Raw genomic sequence first — 20,899 nt, forward strand, 5'->3', positions numbered from 1 at the left:
TATTTCCAGGCTTTCGAGGGCAGCCGTGTTGGCGCGCACGTTGCCAAAGCCGACGCTGGTCAGGCTACAAGAACTAATTCATCCAGACTGGAGATAAATTGTATTATTATGTTTATCTTTCCTAAAAGTAAATATATTTAGTAATTAAAAAAAAAAAAAACTAAATACAATTTTACTATATTTTGCTAAAAACATCAAAATTAATTGTATTTGAATTTGTATTTTTTCTGACTCCTTATTACATACAACCATAGGATTATACACTAAAATAAACATATTTGAAATAAATAATTTTAAATGATCATAATAATTAATTTAAAATGACCATATTTAATTATTCATTATTGCTTGTTTATCAACAACTTTAGCATTTTATTCATTACATTTTGAAGCTCTCAGAAGCCAAGTTATGTTATATTCCTTAAGATTTATTTATGCAAGTTTGAAATATCAATTATCTAAACACAGTTTTGTTTGCATATTTTCAGGATGTAGATATATATATATGAAATACTTGACTTGGTGAATTCTAGCTGTAAATATACTCCTCCCCTCTGAACCATGCCCCCCGCCCCCGACCACGCCCCCACCTCCCGAAATCAGAGGTCTCAAGGTTGGCAAGTATGGTTTGAAGTGAACATGCTTTTTTTGACGACTGCCGCTACTGCACTTCCTAGCATCCAGTAATCCACAGGCCAATATTCATCCATTCAAAAAAGTCCAAAGTCTGTCAGTCACACACCTTGCTTCAATGCACACCCACCTAACATGCTAGTTGATTCTATTGATTTATATTTGATATAATATATCATGTAAAAATGTCTATGTTCTGCACATGAATGTCATACCTAAATACAGGTAAAAGCCAGTAAATTAGAATATTTTGAAAAACTTGATTTATTTCAGTAATTGCATTCAAAAGGTGTAACTTGTACATTATATTTATTCATTGCACACAGACTGATGCATTCAAATGTTTATTTCATTTAATTTTGATGATTTGAAGTGGCAACAAATGAAAATCCAAAATTCCGTGTGTCACAAAATTAGAATATTACTTAAGGCTAATACAAAAAAGGGATTCTTAGAAATGTTGGCCAACTGAAAAGTATGAAAATGAAAAATATGAGCATGTACAATACTCAATACTTGGTTGGAGCTCCTTTTGCCTCAATTACTGCGTTAATGCGGCGTGGCATGGAGTCGATGAGTTTCTGGCACTGCTCAGGTGTTATGAGAGCCCAGGTTGCTCTGATAGTGGCCTTCAACTCTTCTGCGTTTTTGGGTCTGGCATTCTGCATCTTCCTTTTCACAATACCCCACAGATTTTCTATGGGGCTAAGGTCAGGGGAGTTGGCGGGCCAATTTAGAACAGAAATACCATGGTCCGTAAACCAGGCACGGGTAGATTTTGCGCTGTGTGCAGGCGCCAAGTCCTGTTGGAACTTGAAATCTCCATCTCCATAGAGCAGGTCAGCAGCAGGAAGCATGAAGTGCTCTAAAACTTGCTGGTAGACGGCTGCGTTGACCCTGGATCTCAGGAAACAGAGTGGACCGACACCAGCAGATGACATGGCACCCCAAACCATCACTGATGGTGGAAACTTTACACTAGACTTCAGGCAACGTGGATCCTGTGCCTCTCCTGTCTTCCTCCAGACTCTGGGACCTCGATTTCCAAAGGAAATGCAAAATTTGCATGGTTGAGTGATGGTTTGGGGTGCCATGTCATCTGCTGGTGTCGGTCCACTCTGTTTCCTGAGATCCAGGGTCAACGCAGCCGTCTACCAGCAAGTTTTAGAGCACTTCATGCTTCCTGCTGCTGACCTGCTCTATGGAGATGGAGATTTCAAGTTCCAACAGGACTTGGCGCCTGCACACAGCGCAAAATCTACCCGTGCCTGGTTTACGGACCATGGTATTTCTGTTCTAAATTGGCCCGCCAACTCCCCTGACCTTAGCCCCATAGAAAATCTGTGGGGTATTGTGAAAAGGAAGATGCAGAATGCCAGACCCAAAAACGCAGAAGAGTTGAAGGCCACTATCAGAGCAACCTGGGCTCTCATAACACCTGAGCAGTGCCAGAAACTCATCGACTCCATGCCACGCCGCATTAACGCAGTAATTGAGGCAAAAGGAGCTCCAACCAAGTATTGAGTATTGTACATGCTCATATTTTTCATTTTCATACTTTTCAGTTGGCCAACATTTCTAAAAATCCCTTTTTTGTATTAGCCTTAAGTAATATTCTAATTTTGTGACACACGGAATTTTGGATTTTCATTTGTTGCCACTTCAAATCATCAAAATTAAATGAAATAAACATTTGAATGCATCAGTCTGTGTGCAATGAATAAATATAATGTACAAGTTACACCTTTTGAATGCAATTACTGAAATAAATCAAGTTTTTCAAAATATTCTAATTTACTGGCTTTTACCTGTATTAGAAACACATTCGTCTTCACAAGATGACGACACAACAACTGCATTGCAAACATAGTTGACTTGTTTAAGACTTCAAAAGCAGGTGTTAATAAAAGCTGCTGTGAGATGTTACATAATGTTGCTGGTGTACCACCTCTGGTGCTAATAAAAATGGTAATGAAACATTTTTTTTCACATTTTTATTTACCGTATTTTTCAGATTATAAATCGCAGTTTTTTTTCATTGTTTGGCCGGGGGTGCGATTTATACTCTGGAGCGACTTATGTGTGAAATTATTAACACATTACCGTAAAATATCAAATCATATTATTTATCTCATTCAGGTAAGAGACTAGGCGTATATCAGCAATCGTCACACACACATGTCAACCAATAAAAATTTGGCGGTGGTGGGTCATGGCAGAGGTGCATTGTGAAAAAAAAGATGCTACCTGCTACTACTTCCGTACCTATGAAAATTGATCAAGAGTGACAGATTGTTTGGTAAACGTATAGCATGTTCTATATGTTATAGTTATTTGAATGACTCTTACCATAATATGTTACGTTAACATACCAGTTGGTTATTTATGCCTCATATAACGTACACTTATTCAGCCCGTTGTTCACTATTCTTTATCTATTTTAAATTGCCTTTCAAATGTCTATTCTTGGTGTTGGATTTTATCAAATAAATTTCCCCCAAAAATGCAACTTATACTCTAGTGCGATTTATATATGTTTTTTTTCCTTCTTTATTATGCATTTTCGGCCGGTGCGATTTATACTCCGGAGAGATTTATAGTCCGAAAAATACGGTACACCAATTCCATATAGTACCAATAAAAGTACAGAGTAATATTGGTATTGACAAAGAATATCGATATTGGTATCGATAATGTCGTAGTGATATACATCCCTACTGAGGATAAGATTCATGCTTTAAATATGTATTTCGTAGTGTTGGGGAATTCACATCGGTTATGACTTCTGCACAGATAGAAAGGTACCAATTTAAAATGAGTAAAAGTGGAAGTGACAATGTTTTTGATGTATTTTAGCTAGAAATGACAAAAGGTCCAACTCAAGACTAACAACATGTTTACGTGACCCACTTCCTGGGAAACTTATCAAGGAGCTTTTTGTATTATTAGGTCCATCAGTGCTAAATATTATAAACTTATCACTTTCCTCTGGCACTGTTCCCCTAGCATTCAAGAAAGCGGTTATTCATCCTCTGCTCAAAAGACCTAACCTTGATCCTGACCTCATGGTAAACTACCGACCGGTGTCCCGCCTTCCCTTTATTTCGAAAATCCTCGAAAAAATTGTCGCACAGCAGCTAAATGAACACTTAGTGTCTAACAATCTCTGTGAACCTTTTCAATCCGGTTTCAGGGCAAATCACTCTACGGAGACAGCCCTCGCAAAAATGACTAATGATCTACTGCTAACGATGGATTCTGATGCGTCATCTATGTTGCTGCTTCTTGATCTTAGCGCTGCTTTCGATACCGTCGATCATAATATTTTATTAGAGCGTATCAAAACACGTATTGGTATGTCAGACTTAGCTTTGTCGTGGTTTAACTCTTATCTTACTGACAGGATGCAATGCGTCTCCCATAATAATGTGACCTCGGACTATGTTAAGGTAACGTGCGGAGTTCCTCAGGGTTCGGTTCTTGGCCCTGCACTCTTTAGTATTTACATGCTGCCGCTAGGCGACATCATACGCAAATACGGTGTTAGCTTTCATTGTTATGCTGATGACACCCAACTCTACATGCCCCTAAAGCTGACCAACACGCCGGATTGTAGTCAGCTGGAGGCGTGTCTTAATGAAATTAAACAATGGATGTCCGCTAACTTCTTGCAACTCAACACTAAGAAAACGGAAATGCTGATTATCGGTCCTGCTAAACACCGACATTTATTTAATAATACCACCTTAACATTTGACAACCAAACAATTACACAAGGTGAATCAGTAAAGAATCTGGGTATTATCTTCCACCCAACTCTCTCCTTTGAATCACACATTAAGAGTGTTACTAAAACGGCCTTCTTTCATCTCCGTAATATCGCTAAAATTCGTTCTATTTTATCCACTAGCGACGCTGAGATCATTATTCATGCGTTCGTTACGTCTCGTCTCGACTACTGTAACGTATTATTTTCGGGTCTCCCTATGTCTAGCATTAAAAGATTACAGTTGGTACAAAATGCGGCTGCTAGACTTTTGACAAGAACAAGAAAGTTTGATCATATTACGCCTATACTGGCTCACCTGCACTGGCTTCCTGTGCACTTAAGATGTGACTTTAAGGTTTTACTACTTACGTATAAAATACTACACGGTCTAGCTCCGTCCTATCTTGTCGATTGCATTGTACCATATGTCCCGGCAAGAAATCCGCGTTCAAAGAACTCCGGCTTATCAGTGATTCCCAGAGCCCAAAAAAAGTCTGCGGGCTATAGAGCGTTTTCTATTGGGGCTCCAGTACTATGGAATGCCCTCCCGGTAACAGTTAGAGATGCTACCTCAGTAGAAGCATTTAAGTCCCATCTTAAAACTCATTTGTATACTCTAGCCCTTAAATAGCCCCCTTTTTTTAGACCAGTTGATCTGCCGTTTCTTTTCCTTTCTCCCCTGCTCCCCCCTCTCCCTTGTGGAGGGGGAGACACACAGGTCCGGTGGCCATGGATGAAGTGCTGGCTGTCCAGAGCCGGGACCCGGGGTGGACCGCTCGCCTGTGCATCGGTTGGGAACATCTCTGCGCTGCTGACCCGTCTCCGCTCGGGATGGTCTCCTGCTGGCCCCACTATGGACTGGACTCTCACTATTATGTTGGATCCACTATGGACTGGACTTTCACAATATTATGTCAGACCCACTCGACATCCATTCGATTCGGTCCCCCCTAGAGGGGGCGGGTTACCCACATATGCGGTCCTCTCCAAGGTTTCTCATAGTCATTCACATCGACGTCCCACTGGGGTGAGTTTTTCCTTGCCCGTATGTGGGCTTTGTACCGAGGATGTCGTTGTGGCTTGTGCAGCCCTTTGAGACACTTGTGATTTAGGGCTATATAAATAAAGATTGATTGATTGATTGAAGACTAAGGAATTGTGTTAAATGATGTTAAGGACAAATATTTGCTGTATTCTTCATTGCATTTGGAAAATCATTAATCACACTAATTTCATTAGACAATTCTGAAAATGTTTGGAACTATTTTAGAGGTCCTGGTCATCAATTTGTTTTTTAAATGTGTAACAATTGTGAAAATAAAGGCCTTTTTTTGTTTTACATAACAGTTACAAATATAACAAATTAATTGAACTCTCGTCATCACGTTTCTTGTGTATTAAAGAATTTAATTGTTTTGTCTTCGGATTAATTTAAAAAAAAACAATACCCAGAACTCTCCACACTTGGAATGACGATGTTGTTGGTTTTTGGATACAAATATTTGGAACTGTAGTCTTTTGACAAATTGTAAACCAAAAAAAAATTAAGAATTAAAAAATGAAAGTGTTAAATACATTTAATACACATCAAAATGCACCTGAAATGTGTCCACTGTAATAAAGGATATCAATAATATACCAAGCGTAAAAGTTGTTATCAACATCTTTGACATAAATTCCTGTTGTCTTTCCCAACAAAAGGCAACACTTTTAACAAACATTTTGTCCACTTCTATGGATCTTTATTTCTTTTAGAAACTGTCGGGGGACCTTGGAGAGCTCTCAGAGGAGCTCCAGTCCCTGCAGGCCGTCAGAAGGTCCTCGTCGGCCTCGCGCTGTATTCGTGAACATCACTGCGGCTCTCAGGCCTCGCTCAACTCCATCAAAGGCGGTCAGGGTCGCGGATCCACGGAGCTCCAAAGATCTTTGCCTCCTCTGCGGGACTCCAGCAGCAGTCTGCGGAAGAAGAGCTGGCCCAGCGTGAAGGCGGTCACCGCCATGCGGGCTCAATACAGCCTGGGAGAGCGTGTGGTGAGGCGGCAGGACAGAGTGATGGAGGAGGAGGAGGACGCCGGCTACGACGTCTACGTGCGCCGAGTTGGGAACAAAAGAGGGAAGTACGAGATGGCCCAGCAAAGATCTTTATCCATGGATTTTTAAAAAAAGGGAAAATGCAGCATTTGTGCCACAACTGGAACATGGGATGTGAATTATATTTATATAGCGCTTGATCTAAGTTCCATTTAAACCAGTGTGGGTGAAGTGTCTTGCCCAAGGACACAACAGCAGTGACTAGGATGGCAGAAGTGGGTATCGAACCCAGAACCCTCAAGTTGATGGCATGGTCGATCTACCAAACGAGCCACACCGCCCCAAAGTGACCAAGTGTTGGCTTATTTTACGCATAATGAATCAATTAGCTGGTGTTAATTGTAAGTGACTATTGTGTTATTGGAATAATTGTGAAGAAGTGTTGTCAAAAGTGTTTTTAAATACATCACAAGTTCTGGAAAATTCTAAGTTTACTCTGTTATCAGTGATGTGTTGTAGAATAAACATCTTTTATTTATTTATTCTCATCTCTGGGAGTTAAGGGAAAAAACTTTTAATTTCAGTTATAAGTCAAAAATACTCTTCTGACATTTGGTTATTAGTTTATTATATACAGGTAAAAGCCAGTAAATTAGAATATTTTGAAAAACTTGATTTATTTCAGTAATTGCATTCAAAAGGTGTAACTTGTACATTATATTTATTCATTGCACACAGACTGATGCATTCAAATGTTTATTTCATTTAATTTTGATGATTTGAAGTGGCAACAAATGAAAATCCAAAATTCCGTGTGTCACAAAATTAGAATATTACTTAAGGCTAATACAAAAAAGGGATTTTTAGAAATGTTGGCCAACTGAAAAGTATGAAAAAGAAAAATATGAGCATGTACAATACTCAATACTTGGTTGGAGCTCCTTTTGCCTCAATTACTGCGTTAATGCGGCGTGGCATGGAGTCGATGAGTTTCTGGCACTGCTCAGGTGTTATGAGAGCCCAGGTTGCTCTGATAGTGGCCTTCAACTCTTCTGCGTTTTTGGGTCTGGCATTCTGCATCTTCCTTTTCACAATACCCCACAGATTTTCTATGGGGCTAAGGTCAGGGGAGTTGGCGGGCCAATTTAGAACAGAAATACCATGGTCCGTAAACCAGGCACGGGTAGATTTTGCGCTGTGTGCAGGCGCCAAGTCCTGTTGGAACTTGAAATCTCCATCTCCATAGAGCAGGTCAGCAGCAGGAAGCATGAAGTGCTCTAAAACTTGCTGGTAGACGGCTGCGTTGACCCTGGATCTCAGGAAACAGAGTGGACCGACACCAGCAGATGACATGGCACCCCAAACCATCACCCAACCATGCAAATTTTGCATTTCCTTTGGAAATCGAGGTCCCAGAGTCTGGAGGAAGACAGGAGAGGCACAGGATCCACGTTGCCTGAAGTCTAGTGTAAAGTTTCCACCATCAGTGATGGTTTGGGGTGCCATGTCATCTGCTGGTGTCGGTCCACTCTGTTTCCTGAGATCCAGGGTCAACGCAGCCATCTACCAGCAAGTTTCAGAGCACTTCATGCTTCCTGCTACTGACCTGCTCTATGGAGATGGAGATTTCAAGTTCCAACAGGACTTGGCGCCTGCATACAGCGCAAAATCTACCCGTGCCTGGTTTACGGACCATGGTATTTCTGTTCTAAATTGGCCCGCCAACTCCCCTGACCTTAGCCCCATAGAAAATCTGTGGGGTATTGTGAAAAGGAAGATGCAGAATGCCAGACCCAAAAACGCAGAAGAGTTGAAGGCCACTATCAGAGCAACCTGGGCTCTCATAACACCTGAGCAGTGCCAGAAACTGATCGACTCCATGCCACGCCGCATTAACGCAGTAATTGAGGCAAAAGGAGCTCCAACCAAGTATTGAGTATTGTACATGCTCATATTTTTCATTTTCATACTTTTCAGTTGGCCAACATTTCTAAAAATCCCTTTTTTGTATTAGCCTTAAGTAATATTCTAATTTTGTGACACACGGAATTTTGGATTTTCATTTGTTGCCACTTCAAATCATCAAAATTTAATGAAATAAACATTTGAATGCATCAGTCTGTGTGCAATGAATAAATATAATGTACAAGTTACACCTTTTGAATGCAATTACTGAAATAAATCAAGTTTTTCAAAATATTCTAATTTACTGGCTTTTACCTGTATATATATATATTTATATATACCGTATTTTTTGGACTATAAGTCGCAGTTTTTTTCATAGTTTGGAAGGGCTCCAGTGCGACTTATATATGTTTTTTTCCTTCTTTATTATGCATTTTCGGCAGGTGCGACTTATACTCCGGTGCGACTTATACTCAGAAAAATACGGTATATATATAACAGCTAACATTTTACAGTTTTATGTCGGGGAGCATAATAATACTTTTGTTTGTTTTTAAAAGGAGTTGGTGGAGTGGACGAACGTGGGATCTTCGGGCATGCAGTCGGACTGCTGGTGGATTGGAGCCTGCTGCAATCGCAGGTCATTTCCTTCCTTACCCGGGGCTGCTTCGTGCTGTTTGTCCTTAGGTGGCAGTGGCGTGGTCTGCGGCTGTGGCGGTGGGGTGTTTGGTTGACTGCCTTGGGTGCTGACATGTGGGCTAGAGGCGTTGACTTCTTTCGCCGTTGAGAGGCTTCGTTCCCTGGCCGGGACTCGTGTGGGCACATTGCTGTGTGGGTTCTTAGATGCAGTGTTCGCGTTGAGCATAGGGGCTGTGCAGTTTTTTGCGTGGGATTGCTGGTGTAGCCCTGCTCCTGCTCCTCCTACTTATAGCACACCCACACAAATATAGTACTTCAAGGGATTATCCTGTGAGGAGGCATGGCGGAGGGATGAGGATGCCTCTATGGGGCTCCAGTCCTCCTGACATGTCCCCTGCTTGTCCATCCCTCAATTTTAACTGCAGGTTAGACACTTGAGGTTTGTGGGGCTCGGCATGGTAGGGACCCACCCTGGCCTTGATGTCCCCCAATTTTAATCGCATTTTTAGTCCCTCTTCACGCTACAGTACACACATCAATAGTGACTGGAGGTCGGCGGAAATGGCAGACCTCCTAATTTTAACTACACAGTAGACACTGGGTGCCTTATACACTTGACCATGGTGGAAATGTCTGTTACAAGATACTGCAGTAGTAAACAGTAGGGATGCGGTACTCTGTATAATCCTGTACGGGACAATCCGCTATAATAAAAAAAAAAGAAAATTGTGATATTGAGATCGGATAATATGAAAAAATTAATCGTGATACTTTTTTTTGCCATATTGCCTTACCCTACTTTAAAGGCCTACACTACTGAAATGCGATTTTCTTATGTAAACGGGGATAGCAGGTCCATTCTATGTGTCATACTTGATCATTTCGCGATATTGCCATATTTTTGCTGAAAGGATTTAGTAGAGAACATCGACGATAAAGTTCGCAACTTTTGGTTGCTGATAAAAAAAGCCTTGCCTGTACCAAAATTAGCAGACGATATGCGCGTGACGTCACAGGTTGTGGAGCTCCTCACATCTGCACATTGTTTACAATCATGGCCACCAGGAGCGAGAGCGATTCGGACCGAGAAAGCGACGATTTCCCCATTAATTTGAGCGAGGATGAAAGATTCGTGGATGAGGAAAGTGAGAGTGAAGGACTAGAGGGCAGTGGGAGCGATTCAGATAGGGAAGATGCTGAGAGAGGCGGGTGGGACCTGATATTCAGCTGGGAATGACTAAAACAGTAAATAAACACAAGACATATATATACTCTATTAGCCACAACACAACCAGGCTTATATTTAATATGCCACAAATTAATCCCGCATAACAAACACCTCCCCCCTCCTGTCCATATAACCCGCCAATACAACTCAAACACCTGCACAACACACTCAATCCCACAGCCCAAAGTACCGTTCACCTCCCCAAAGTTCATACATCACATATATTTCCCCAAAGTCCCCAAAGTTGCGTACGTGACATGCACATAGCGGCACGCACGTACGGGCAAGCGATCAAATGTTTAGAAGCCGCAGCTGCATGCGTACTCACGGTACCGCGTCTGCGCATCCAACTCAAAGTCCTCCTGGTAAGAGTCTCTGTTGTCCCAGTTCTCCACAGGCCAATGGTAAAGCTTGACTGTCATCTTCCGGGAATGTAAACAATGAAACACCGGCTGTGTTATCCGGCACAACAGTCAAGGGGTGCATTCTACGGCGGGGGTGCGGTATCCGGCATAACACCTGCCGCAATACACCGCTTCCCACCTACAGCTTTCTTCTTTACTGTCTCCATTGTTCATTGAACAAATTGCAAAAGATTCATCAACACAGATGTCCAGAATACTGTGGAATTTTGCGATGAAAACAGACGACTTAATAGCTGGCCACCATACTGTCCCAAAATGTCCTCTACAATCCGTGACGTCACGCGCAGGCGTCATCATACCGAGACGTTTTCAGCAGGATATTTCACGCGAAATTTAAAATTGCACTTTAGTAAGCTAACCCGGCCGTATTGGCATGTGTTGCAATGTTAAAATTTCATCATTGATATACAAACTATCAGACTGCGTGGTCGGTAGTGGGTTTCAGTAGGCCTTTAACCTTAACCGCATCTGCTTGGTGAGCAACCAACCCTTCTATAAGGCTGAAAATAACACGGTCTATTTATTATGAGGTGTACGTCATGGAACGGACAGTTTTTTTGCATGTTTAAAGAGGGGAATTAGCTCAAATGGTAGAGCGCTTGCTTTGCATGTGAGGGGTAACGGGATTGATTCCTGCATTCTCCAGATCCTACATGCACTGTCCTTGACAAAAACATGGCCTGAAAACATTTTAAAGACCAAACTCCTCAAATCAAGACTCAGCTTTCAACCTTCTTCTTGAAGTGGAACAGCACTCATTTGAAGACAGAAATGGATGTCGGACATGGAGGACGGATGGTTCAAAAGGCGAGAGAAGGAAGCCATCCACGTCAAGGTTGGAAAAGCATCCCTGAACAGAGGCGGTGATTTACGAAACCACCTATCCCTTACATACAACACTGTCCTTTCGACCATTCTTAAAAGACTCCACAATGTAGCCTCCAACAAATAACAGCAGTTAGGGAGCTTTCCGGTTCCGTGTGCTCCTTTCGTGCCATTTTTACACCTGAATGGAATGGTAACTTAGTAGACTGGTAGTGGTTGTTTCATAGTGATCCCTTTGCCACACAATACCTCAATGCTAATGAGAGCTACTTCCATTTAAAGACTGCCGTTGGTATTGACAGAAGGGTTGCTCATTAGCATCTCACCAGTTGTTTTTTTTTAACTACAAAAGGGCGGGACCATTCTTGCCTGTGCACGCTCTCCTCTTGTTGGAGAATAAATAGTTGTGGCTTTGGCACTAGCTTCTAGACTAATTCTGACAAATCTCAGTCTATAAGCATGAACTGATAAAGTCTGCTCGGATGGGAGGCGAGACATGGTTTGACGTCTTCTGAACGCCAAACTGAACTGTTCAGTTGCCCTCGATTGATTGCCCTCAGAGTACAATGAACTGGATGAATGAGAATGGCCATAGATACGTTTCAATAAACCCTAACCCTAGCTATAAACTCTATTATGATACCCCAACTGTCGAAACCCCTCAGCCCCATCGTGAAAGCTAATAACAAGCACCCCCCTAGTTTAACAACATTTTTATAAACCCTAACCACAAACCCAAATGTGAAACCCCAACGCTTCCTTGATACCATTATTAGAAACCCTAACCTTATTTTTAATCTGAGCCGAGGATGTTGTTGTGGCTTGTGCAGCCCTTTGATACACTTGTGATTTAGGGCTATATAAGTAAACTTTGATTGATTAAATCCCTAATGTGAAACACCCAGCTCAAACTATTATGGTATTGCAATAAAGATAGCAAACCTGATGAGGATGGGATTGGAACCCGCGCATGTAAAACATGATCATGTGTCAACCTGGCCAAATGGGCTCCTGTAACAGTTTTCAGCAAGGTCTGTGTCACGAAACACATAGCGGCCCAGACAATCGGTATGGGGAATTAGCTCAAATGGTAGAGCGCTTGCTTAGCTTGTGAGAGGTAGTGGGATTGATTCCTGCATTATCCATATGATGCGTTCTCGTAGGCTACCCTTTCTTTAAAAAAAAAGAACAGTTTTGGCAAACTCTAACATTAAGTTCAAACACTGACATAGCACCTAATCTTTAACTTGAAACCAAGCTTGACAATATTATTTCAAACTATAAAGTTAGCTTGAAAGACTAACATGAAACCCTATCCCAAACTTGAAAATCGATTCCCAGTGATGGGCAAGCTACTTGGAAAATGTAGTAAGCTAAACTACACGCTACTCTTCATTAAATGTAGCTAATCTACAGGGGAAGCTATCCCCAGAGAATTGTCGCAAGCTACACTGAAAGTTACACGGCAAAAGTAGTTTGCTACATCAAAGCTACATTTAACCAGAGGTGTGGACTCGAGTCACATGACTTGGACTCGAGTCAGACTCGAGTCATGAATTTGATGACTTTAGACTCGACTTGACAAAATGTAAAAAGACTTGCAACTCGACTTAGACTTTAACATCAATGACTTGTGACTTCACTTGGACTTGAGCCTTTTGAATTGACATGACTTGACATGACTTGCTACTTTCCCCAAAACCCAAAGATGAAAAAGTTATTCGGGAGCGCTCCGTATTTTTCGTTGTGTACTTGTCTATCAGCGTTGCGTGTGTCAGCTGGTGTGCTGTCAGTACAACAGCCAATCAAATTAGATCTACTTTGTTTTCATCACACAGCATTCATCCAATCAAATTGCAGGACAACCAACAAAGAAGACATGTCCAAACCACACGCCAGTGAACAAAAAATGATACCTAAAATAATTTTGTTTGGGTATAAAAATGACGAGGTGGTCAACACAAAACGGTTTGCAGTATGCAACACATGCGGTTCGAAAATGACTGATGGAGAGGCAACAACTTCCAACTTCGTCCGGCATTTGAAGTTGCACAAAGAACGGTAAGTTTTGAATGTAAGATAACGTTTATTGGCTAAGTAACGTGACTTTTATTTGCTGTGTAGTTAAATCAGTGAGGCTGTAAACTCACTGCTAACGTTATAACGTTATTGCAAACACGGGAATCTGTTGCAGTTCACTACCTTATTCATACTTTTTGTTCAGTGATTTTTTTTAAGCAGGGTTACGTTAGTCAATATATCACACGTAACGTTAGACGGCGGTCAGCAGCACCGCGTATTTTAGCCACCTAAAAAAAGACAAAAGTAGTAAAATAAAGGTCAGTTAAAATGTATACTATATTATGAATAAGTGTACCGTTTTAGCTAGCTTTCTGACATACTGTTGGTTGTTTACCTCAGTGGTCCCCAACCACCGGGCCGTGGCCCGCTACTGGTCGGTGGATCGATTGGTATCGGGCCGCACAAGAAATATATATATATATTTTTTCTTTTTTTAATTAAATCAACATAAAAAACACAAGATACACTTACAAGTAGTGCACCAACCCAAAAAAACTCTCTCCCCCCTTTTGTTCTGGGCATTGAACATGAAGACTCTTCCTTCACTGTTCCGAGTGGCCATGAGAGTCTTGGCAGTGCCTGCCTCCAGTGCTCCAGTGGAGCAAGTTTTCAGCCATGGTGGCATCATACTACGCCCCCATCGTGCACAAATGACTGACAGACTCTTGGCTAATTTGGTCTTTTGCAAATGCAATGCAGCATAGGGCCCTGACATATAAAAAGTACAACTTTTTTGTTATGTTCACGTATATGTCATGTTTTTTCAATGTTAACACTTTTGTACAAATAAGTACATTTGCACTTTATTTTTCAATGTGTTTGTTCTGTAAAGGAATGAGTTAATGTTTAAAATGACTGGTTAATAGTGCTATTATAAAGTGCAATGTCAGCACAATTTTCTTTCCTGCAATTTAAAATGCACTTGTTTTAATAAATAAATACAGCGTTTGAAAAGCATACACAATCTGTGTTAATATATTAGTCTGTGGTTAAAAGGACTTGAAAGGACTCGAAACTCAAAATGCAGGACTTAGGACTTGACTTGAGACTTTCCAGTCTTGACTTTGGACTTGACTCGGGGCTTGCCTGTCTTGACTCGGGACTTGACTCGGACTTGAGGGCAAAGACTTGAGACTTACTTGTGACTTGCAAAACAATGACTTGGTCCCACCTCTGCATTTAACAGTAGAGATGTCCGATAATATCGGCCTGCCGATATTATCGGCCAATAAATGCTTTAAAATGTAATATCGGAAATGATCGGTATCGTTTTTTTATTATCGGTATAATTTTGTTTTGTTTTTTTGTTTTTGTTTTTGTTTTAAATCAAATCAACATAAAAAACACAAGATACACTTACAATTAGTGCACCAACCCAAAAACCTTCCTCCCCCATTTACACTCATTCACACTCATTCACACAAAAGGGTTGTTTCTTTCTGTTATTAATATTCTGGTTCCTACATTATATATCAATATATATCAATACAGTCTGCAAGGGATACAGTCCGTAAGCACACATGATTGTGCGTGCTGCTGGTCCACTAATAGTACTAACCTTTAACACTTAATTTGACTAATTTTCATTAATTACTAGTTTCTATGTAACTGTTTTTATATTGTTTTACTTTCTTTTTTATTCAAGAAAATGTTTTTAATTTATTTATCTTATTTAATTTTATTAATTTAAAAAAAAAAAGTACCTTATCTTCACCATACCTGGTTGTCCAAATTAGGCATAATAATGTGTTAATTCCACGACTGTATATATTGGTTGATATCGGTATCGGTTGATATCGGTAATTAAAGAGTTGTACAATATCGGAATATTGGATATCGGCAAAAAGCCATTATCGGACATCCCTACTCATTTCATAAATTACTATTTTCTATGTAACTGTTTTTATATTGTTTTACTTTTTTTTTTAATTCAAGAAAATGTTTTTAATTTATTTATCTTATTTTATTTGATTAATTTTTTTAAAAAGGACCTTCTCTTCACCATACCTGGTTGTCCAAATTAGGCATAATAATGTGTTAATTCCACGACTGTATATATCGGTATCGATTGATATCGGTATTGGTAATTAAGAGTTGGACAATATCGGAATATCGGCAAAAAGCCATTATCGGACATCCCTACTCATTTCATAAATTACTATTTTCTATGTAACTGTTTTTATATTGTTTTACTTTTTTTTTTAATTCAAGAAAATGTTTTTAATTTATTTATCTTATTTTATTTGATTTTTTTTTTTTAAAAAGGACCTTCTCTTCACCATACCTGGTTGTCCAAATTAGGCATAATAATGTGTTAATTCCACGACTGTATATATCGGTATCGATTGATATCGGTATTGGTAATTAAGAGTTGGACAATATCGGAATATCGGCAAAAAAGCCATTATCGGACATCCCTATTTAACAGCATTTATATCTATCGGCCCACATTACTGTCATTTACCTGGGGACACCCTACAACTACCTCTAGGCGTACCTGCATTCCACTGTTTGTATTTATTTTAGGTTGCCTTTTCTTTGGCCCACTCCTATAAATGTTATTCATTTTCTCTGCCTACAGTAAAAAAAAAAAAAAAAACAGCATCTATTTACAAACGTATATCTTGACAAAAAACACAATGATTTATGTGTTGTGTGGGAACAGTTTGTAATGGTTATGTGCAGTAAAACTCTTCATGAACTCAACTTAATGTGTGTTCCTACATGTGTGTTCCACGTCTAAGATGAAGAGAGCAGTTATGATTTTGGTTTACAGAGTAAAGACATGCACCTGGGGATAGGTTGATTGGCAACACTAAATTGGCCCTAGTGTGTGAATGTGAGTGTGAATGTTGTCTGTCTATCTGTGTTGGCCCTGCGATGAGGTGGCGACTTGTCCAGGGTGTACCTCGCCTTCCGCCCGATTGTAGCTGAGATAGGCTCCAGCGCCCCCCGCGACCCCGAAGGGAATAAGCGGTAGAAAATGGATGGATGGATGGAGTAAACAACTAAAAACTAAGGTTTTGGCCATTGGTTTCTCTAAACACATAAATTTGTCTAAATATGGCCAAGGACACGCATTATTGTGGGTTTCCTGGATGTCGTCTTCATCACTAAAGGAAAAATCTAATCTGAGGGAGATAATTCCTCTGACATTTTCATGTACAGGTAAAAGCCAGTAAATTAGAATATTTTGAAAAACTTGATTTATTTCAGTAATTGCATTCAAAAGGTGTAACTTGTACATTATATTTATTCATTGCACACAGACTGATGCATTCAAATGTTTATTTCATTTAATTTTGATGATTTGAAGTGGCAACAAATGAAAATCCAAAATTCCGTGTGTCACAAAATTAGAATATTACTTAAGGCTAATACAAAAAAGGGATTTTTAGAAATGTTGGCCAACTGAAAAGTATGAAAATGAAAAATATGAGCATGTACAATACTCAATACTTGGTTGGAGCTCCTTTTGCCTCAATTACTGCGTTAATGCGGCGTGGCATGGAGTCGATGAGTTTCTGGCACTGCTCAGGTGTTATGAGAGCCCAGGTTGCTCTGATAGTGGCCTTCAACTCTTCTGCGTTTTTGGGTCTGGCATTCTGCATCTTCCTTTTCACAATACCCCACAGATTTTCTATGGGGCTAAGGTCAGGGGAGTTGGCGGGCCAATTTAGAACAGAAATACCATGGTCCGTAAACCAGGCACGGGTAGATTTTGCGCTGTGTGCAGGCGCCAAGTCCTGTTGGAACTTGAAATCTCCATCTCCATAGAGCAGGTCAGCAGCAGGAAGCATGAAGTGCTCTAAAACTTGCTGGTAGACGGCTGCGTTGACCCTGGATCTCAGGAAACAGAGTGGACCGACACCAGCAGATGACATGGCACCCCAAACCATCACCCAACCATGCAAATTTTGCATTTCCTTTGGAAATCGAGGTCCCAGAGTCTGGAGGAAGACAGGAGAGGCACAGGATCCACGTTGCCTGAAGTCTCGTGTAAAGTTTCCACCATCAGTGATGGTTTGGGGTGCCATGTCATCTGCTGGTGTCGGTCCACTCTGTTTCCTGAGATCCAGGGTCAACGCAGCCGTCTACCAGCAAGTTTTAGAGCACTTCATGCTTCCTGCTGCTGACCTGCTCTATGGAGATGGAGATTTCAAGTTCCAACAGGACTTGGCGCCTGCACACAGCGCAAAATCTACCCGTGCCTGGTTTAGGGACCATGGTATTTCTGTTCTAAATTGGCCCGCCAACTCCCCTGACCTTAGCCCCATAGAAAATCTGTGGGGTATTGTGAAAAGGAAGATGCAGAATGCCAGACCCAAAAACGCAGAAGAGTTGAAGGCCACTATCAGAGCAACCTGGGCTCTCATAACACCTGAGCAGTGCCAGAAACTCATCGACTCCATGCCACGCCGCATTAACGCAGTAATTGAGGCAAAAGGAGCTCCAACCAAGTATTGAGTATTGTACATGCTCATATTTTTCATTTTCATACTTTTCAGTTGGCCAACATTTCTAAAAATCCCTTTTTTGTATTAGCCTTAAGTAATATTCTAATTTTGTGACACACGGAATTTTGGATTTTCATTTGTTGCCACTTCAAATCATCAAAATTAAATGAAATAAACATTGGAATGCATCAGTCTGTGTGCAATGAGTAAATATGATGTACAAGTTACACCTTTTGAATGCAATTACTGAAATAAATCAAGTTTTTCAAAATATTCTAATTTACTGGCTTTTACCTGTAGAAAAAGTGCCTGAAAGATATCAATCAATCCATTTCCTACTGCTTATTCCCTTCAGGGTCGCGGGGGGCGCCTGAAATATATATTTCATTTAATTTCAAAACATGACGAAACTAGCTAATCATTCCAAACCATAAGATCATGCTATTGTAGGTCGAATGCTTTAAGGTAGTTGTAGATTCCTAATGAAGCCTTAGCTTGACGCTCCTCCACTTTCTCCTGATCCTTGCTGCGGCAACAACAAACAAAACTCCAGACGCTCCTCTTCGTTTTGTGTCGTTTACTTGTGAACTTAATAATTCAAAAACGTAAAACAATAACGATGTGAGAACAAATGAATGGCAAAATAAAGCGAGTTTGTTACAGTAAGAAAGAGTTAGAAAAAGTAAGAAAAAGTAAGAGTGAGTATTTAGACAAATGTAATAATTACAAATAAAGTGTACCTTGTCATTATTCTAAGCATGCAAATAAAGTAAATAGTCACATTTTGGCTGAATAAACATAAAGCACCTTCCATAAAATGTAAATTAACTTAACAGCATTTAGGCTCCCACATTACCGGAACCTAATTGTTATCAATGTCCTTGAAACAATTACTTAAACGTGATAACTCAAATTCAAGGAGCCGCGTCAAGCTAAGGCTTCATTAGGAATCTACATTTTAGTCAAAAAACAGTGTGGCTCGATTCCACCGTACCTGACTGCCATTATCTCTGGGAGGGAGGGGGGGGGGGGGGGTACTAGGATGACAGCTGGATGCAAAACAATAACATCCATCCATCCATCCATCTTCTTCCGCTTATCCGAGGTCGGGTCGCGGGGGCAGCAGCCTAAGCAGGGAAGCCCAGACTTCCCTCTCCCCAGCCACTTCGTCTAGCTCTTCCTGTGGGACCCCGAGGCGTTCCCAGGCCAGCCGGGAGACATAGTCTTCCCAACGTGTCCTGGGTCTTCCCCGCGGCCTCCTACCGGTCGGACGTGCCCTAAACACCTCCCTAGGGAGGCGTTCAGGTGGCATCCTGACCAGATGCCCGAACCACCTCATCTGGCTCCTCTCAATGTGGAGGAGCAGCGGCTTTACTTTGAGCTCCCCCCGGATGGCAGAGCTTCTCACCCTATCTCTAAGGGAGAGCCCCGCCACCCGGCGGAGGAAACTCATTTCGGCCGCTTGTACCCGTGATCTTGTCCTTTCGGTCATAACCCAAAGCTCATGACCATAGGTGAGGATGGGAACGTAGATCGACCGGTAAATTGAGAGCTTTGCCTTCCGGCTCAGCTCCTTCTTCACCACAACGGATCGATACAGCGTCCGCATTACTGAAGACGCCGCACCGATCCGCCTGTCGATCTCACGATCCACTCTTCCCTCACTCGTGAACAAGACTCCGAGGTACTTGAACTCCTCCACTTGGGGCAAGATCTCCTCCCCAACCCGGAGCAAAACAATAACAGTGCAATCATTTTTCATAACATGGTCACTACTGTCTAGTTTCTTTTGTTATATTCTTATTTTACTGTTTTTTTTTATTCTCATTGTTGCTTTTTATTTTTATTCTATTGTAATATGTTTCTATTTTGTTTCCATTTATACCCCCATTATTTACTTTTTACTTTTTAAATTCGATCTCAACTCTGTACACTGCTGCTGGAATTTTCATTTTCCTGAGGGAACTCTCCTGAAGGAATCAATAAAGTACTATCTATCTATCTATTTCGGTTCTTGGCCCTGCACTCTTTAGTATTTACATGCTGCCGCTAGGCGACATCATACGCAAATACGGTGTTAGCTTTCATTGCTATGCTGATGACACCCAACTCTACATGCCCCTAAAGCTGACCAACACGCCGGATTGTAGTCAGCTGGAGGCGTGTCTTAATGAAATTAAACAATGGATGTCCGCTAACTTCTTGCAACTCAACACTAAGAAAACGGAAATGCTGATTATCGGTCCTGCTAAACACCGACATTTATTTAATAATACCACCTTAACATTTGACAACCAAACAATTACACAAGGCGAATCAGTAAAGAATCTGGGTATTATCTTCCACCCAACTCTCTCGTTTGAATCACACATTAAGAGTGTTACTAAAACGGCCTTCTTTCATCTCCGTAATATCGCTAAAATGCGTTCTATTTTATCCACTAGCGACGCTGAGATCATTATTCATGCGTTCGTTACGTCTCGTCTCGACTACTGTAACGTATTATTTTCGGGTCTCCCTATGTCTAGCATTAAAAAATTACAGTTGGTACAAAATGCGGCTGCTAGACTTTTGACAAGAACAAGAAAGTTTGATCATATTACGCCTATACTGGCTCACCTGCACTGGCTTCCTGTGCACTTAAGATGTGACTTTAAGGTTTTACTACTTACGTATAAAATACTACACGGTCTAGCTCCGTCCTATCTTGTCGATTGCATTGTACCATATGTCCCGGCAAGAAATCTGCGTTCAAAGAACTCCGGCTTATTAGTGATTCCCAGAGCCCAAAAAAGTCTGCGGGCTATAGAGCGTTTTCTATTGGGGCTCCAGTACTATGGAATGCCCTCCCGGTAACAATTAGAGATGCTACCTCAGTAGAAGCATTTAAGTCCCATCTTAAAAC

The 20,899-nt window shown here is 41.0% G+C and overlaps 1 protein-coding gene across 1 annotated transcript in view; it reads left to right on the plus strand.

Moving 5' to 3' along the window:
- neto2b (neuropilin (NRP) and tolloid (TLL)-like 2b) overlaps nucleotides 1-6,971 on the plus strand; it is a 79,452-nt gene extending 72,481 nt beyond the window's left edge. The window contains exon 12 of the mRNA XM_061925213.1: nucleotides 6,158-6,971. Coding sequence (XP_061781197.1) covers nucleotides 6,158-6,562 — 405 coding nt within the window. The 3' untranslated portion in view covers nucleotides 6,563-6,971. The remainder of the gene's footprint in view (nucleotides 1-6,157) is intronic.
- The last annotated feature ends 13,928 nt before the right edge of the window (nucleotides 6,972-20,899 follow it).

The sequence above is a fragment of the Nerophis lumbriciformis genome, linkage group LG29, assembly GCF_033978685.3.
Source record: "Nerophis lumbriciformis linkage group LG29, RoL_Nlum_v2.1, whole genome shotgun sequence".
Taxonomy (NCBI): domain Eukaryota; kingdom Metazoa; phylum Chordata; class Actinopteri; order Syngnathiformes; family Syngnathidae; genus Nerophis; species Nerophis lumbriciformis.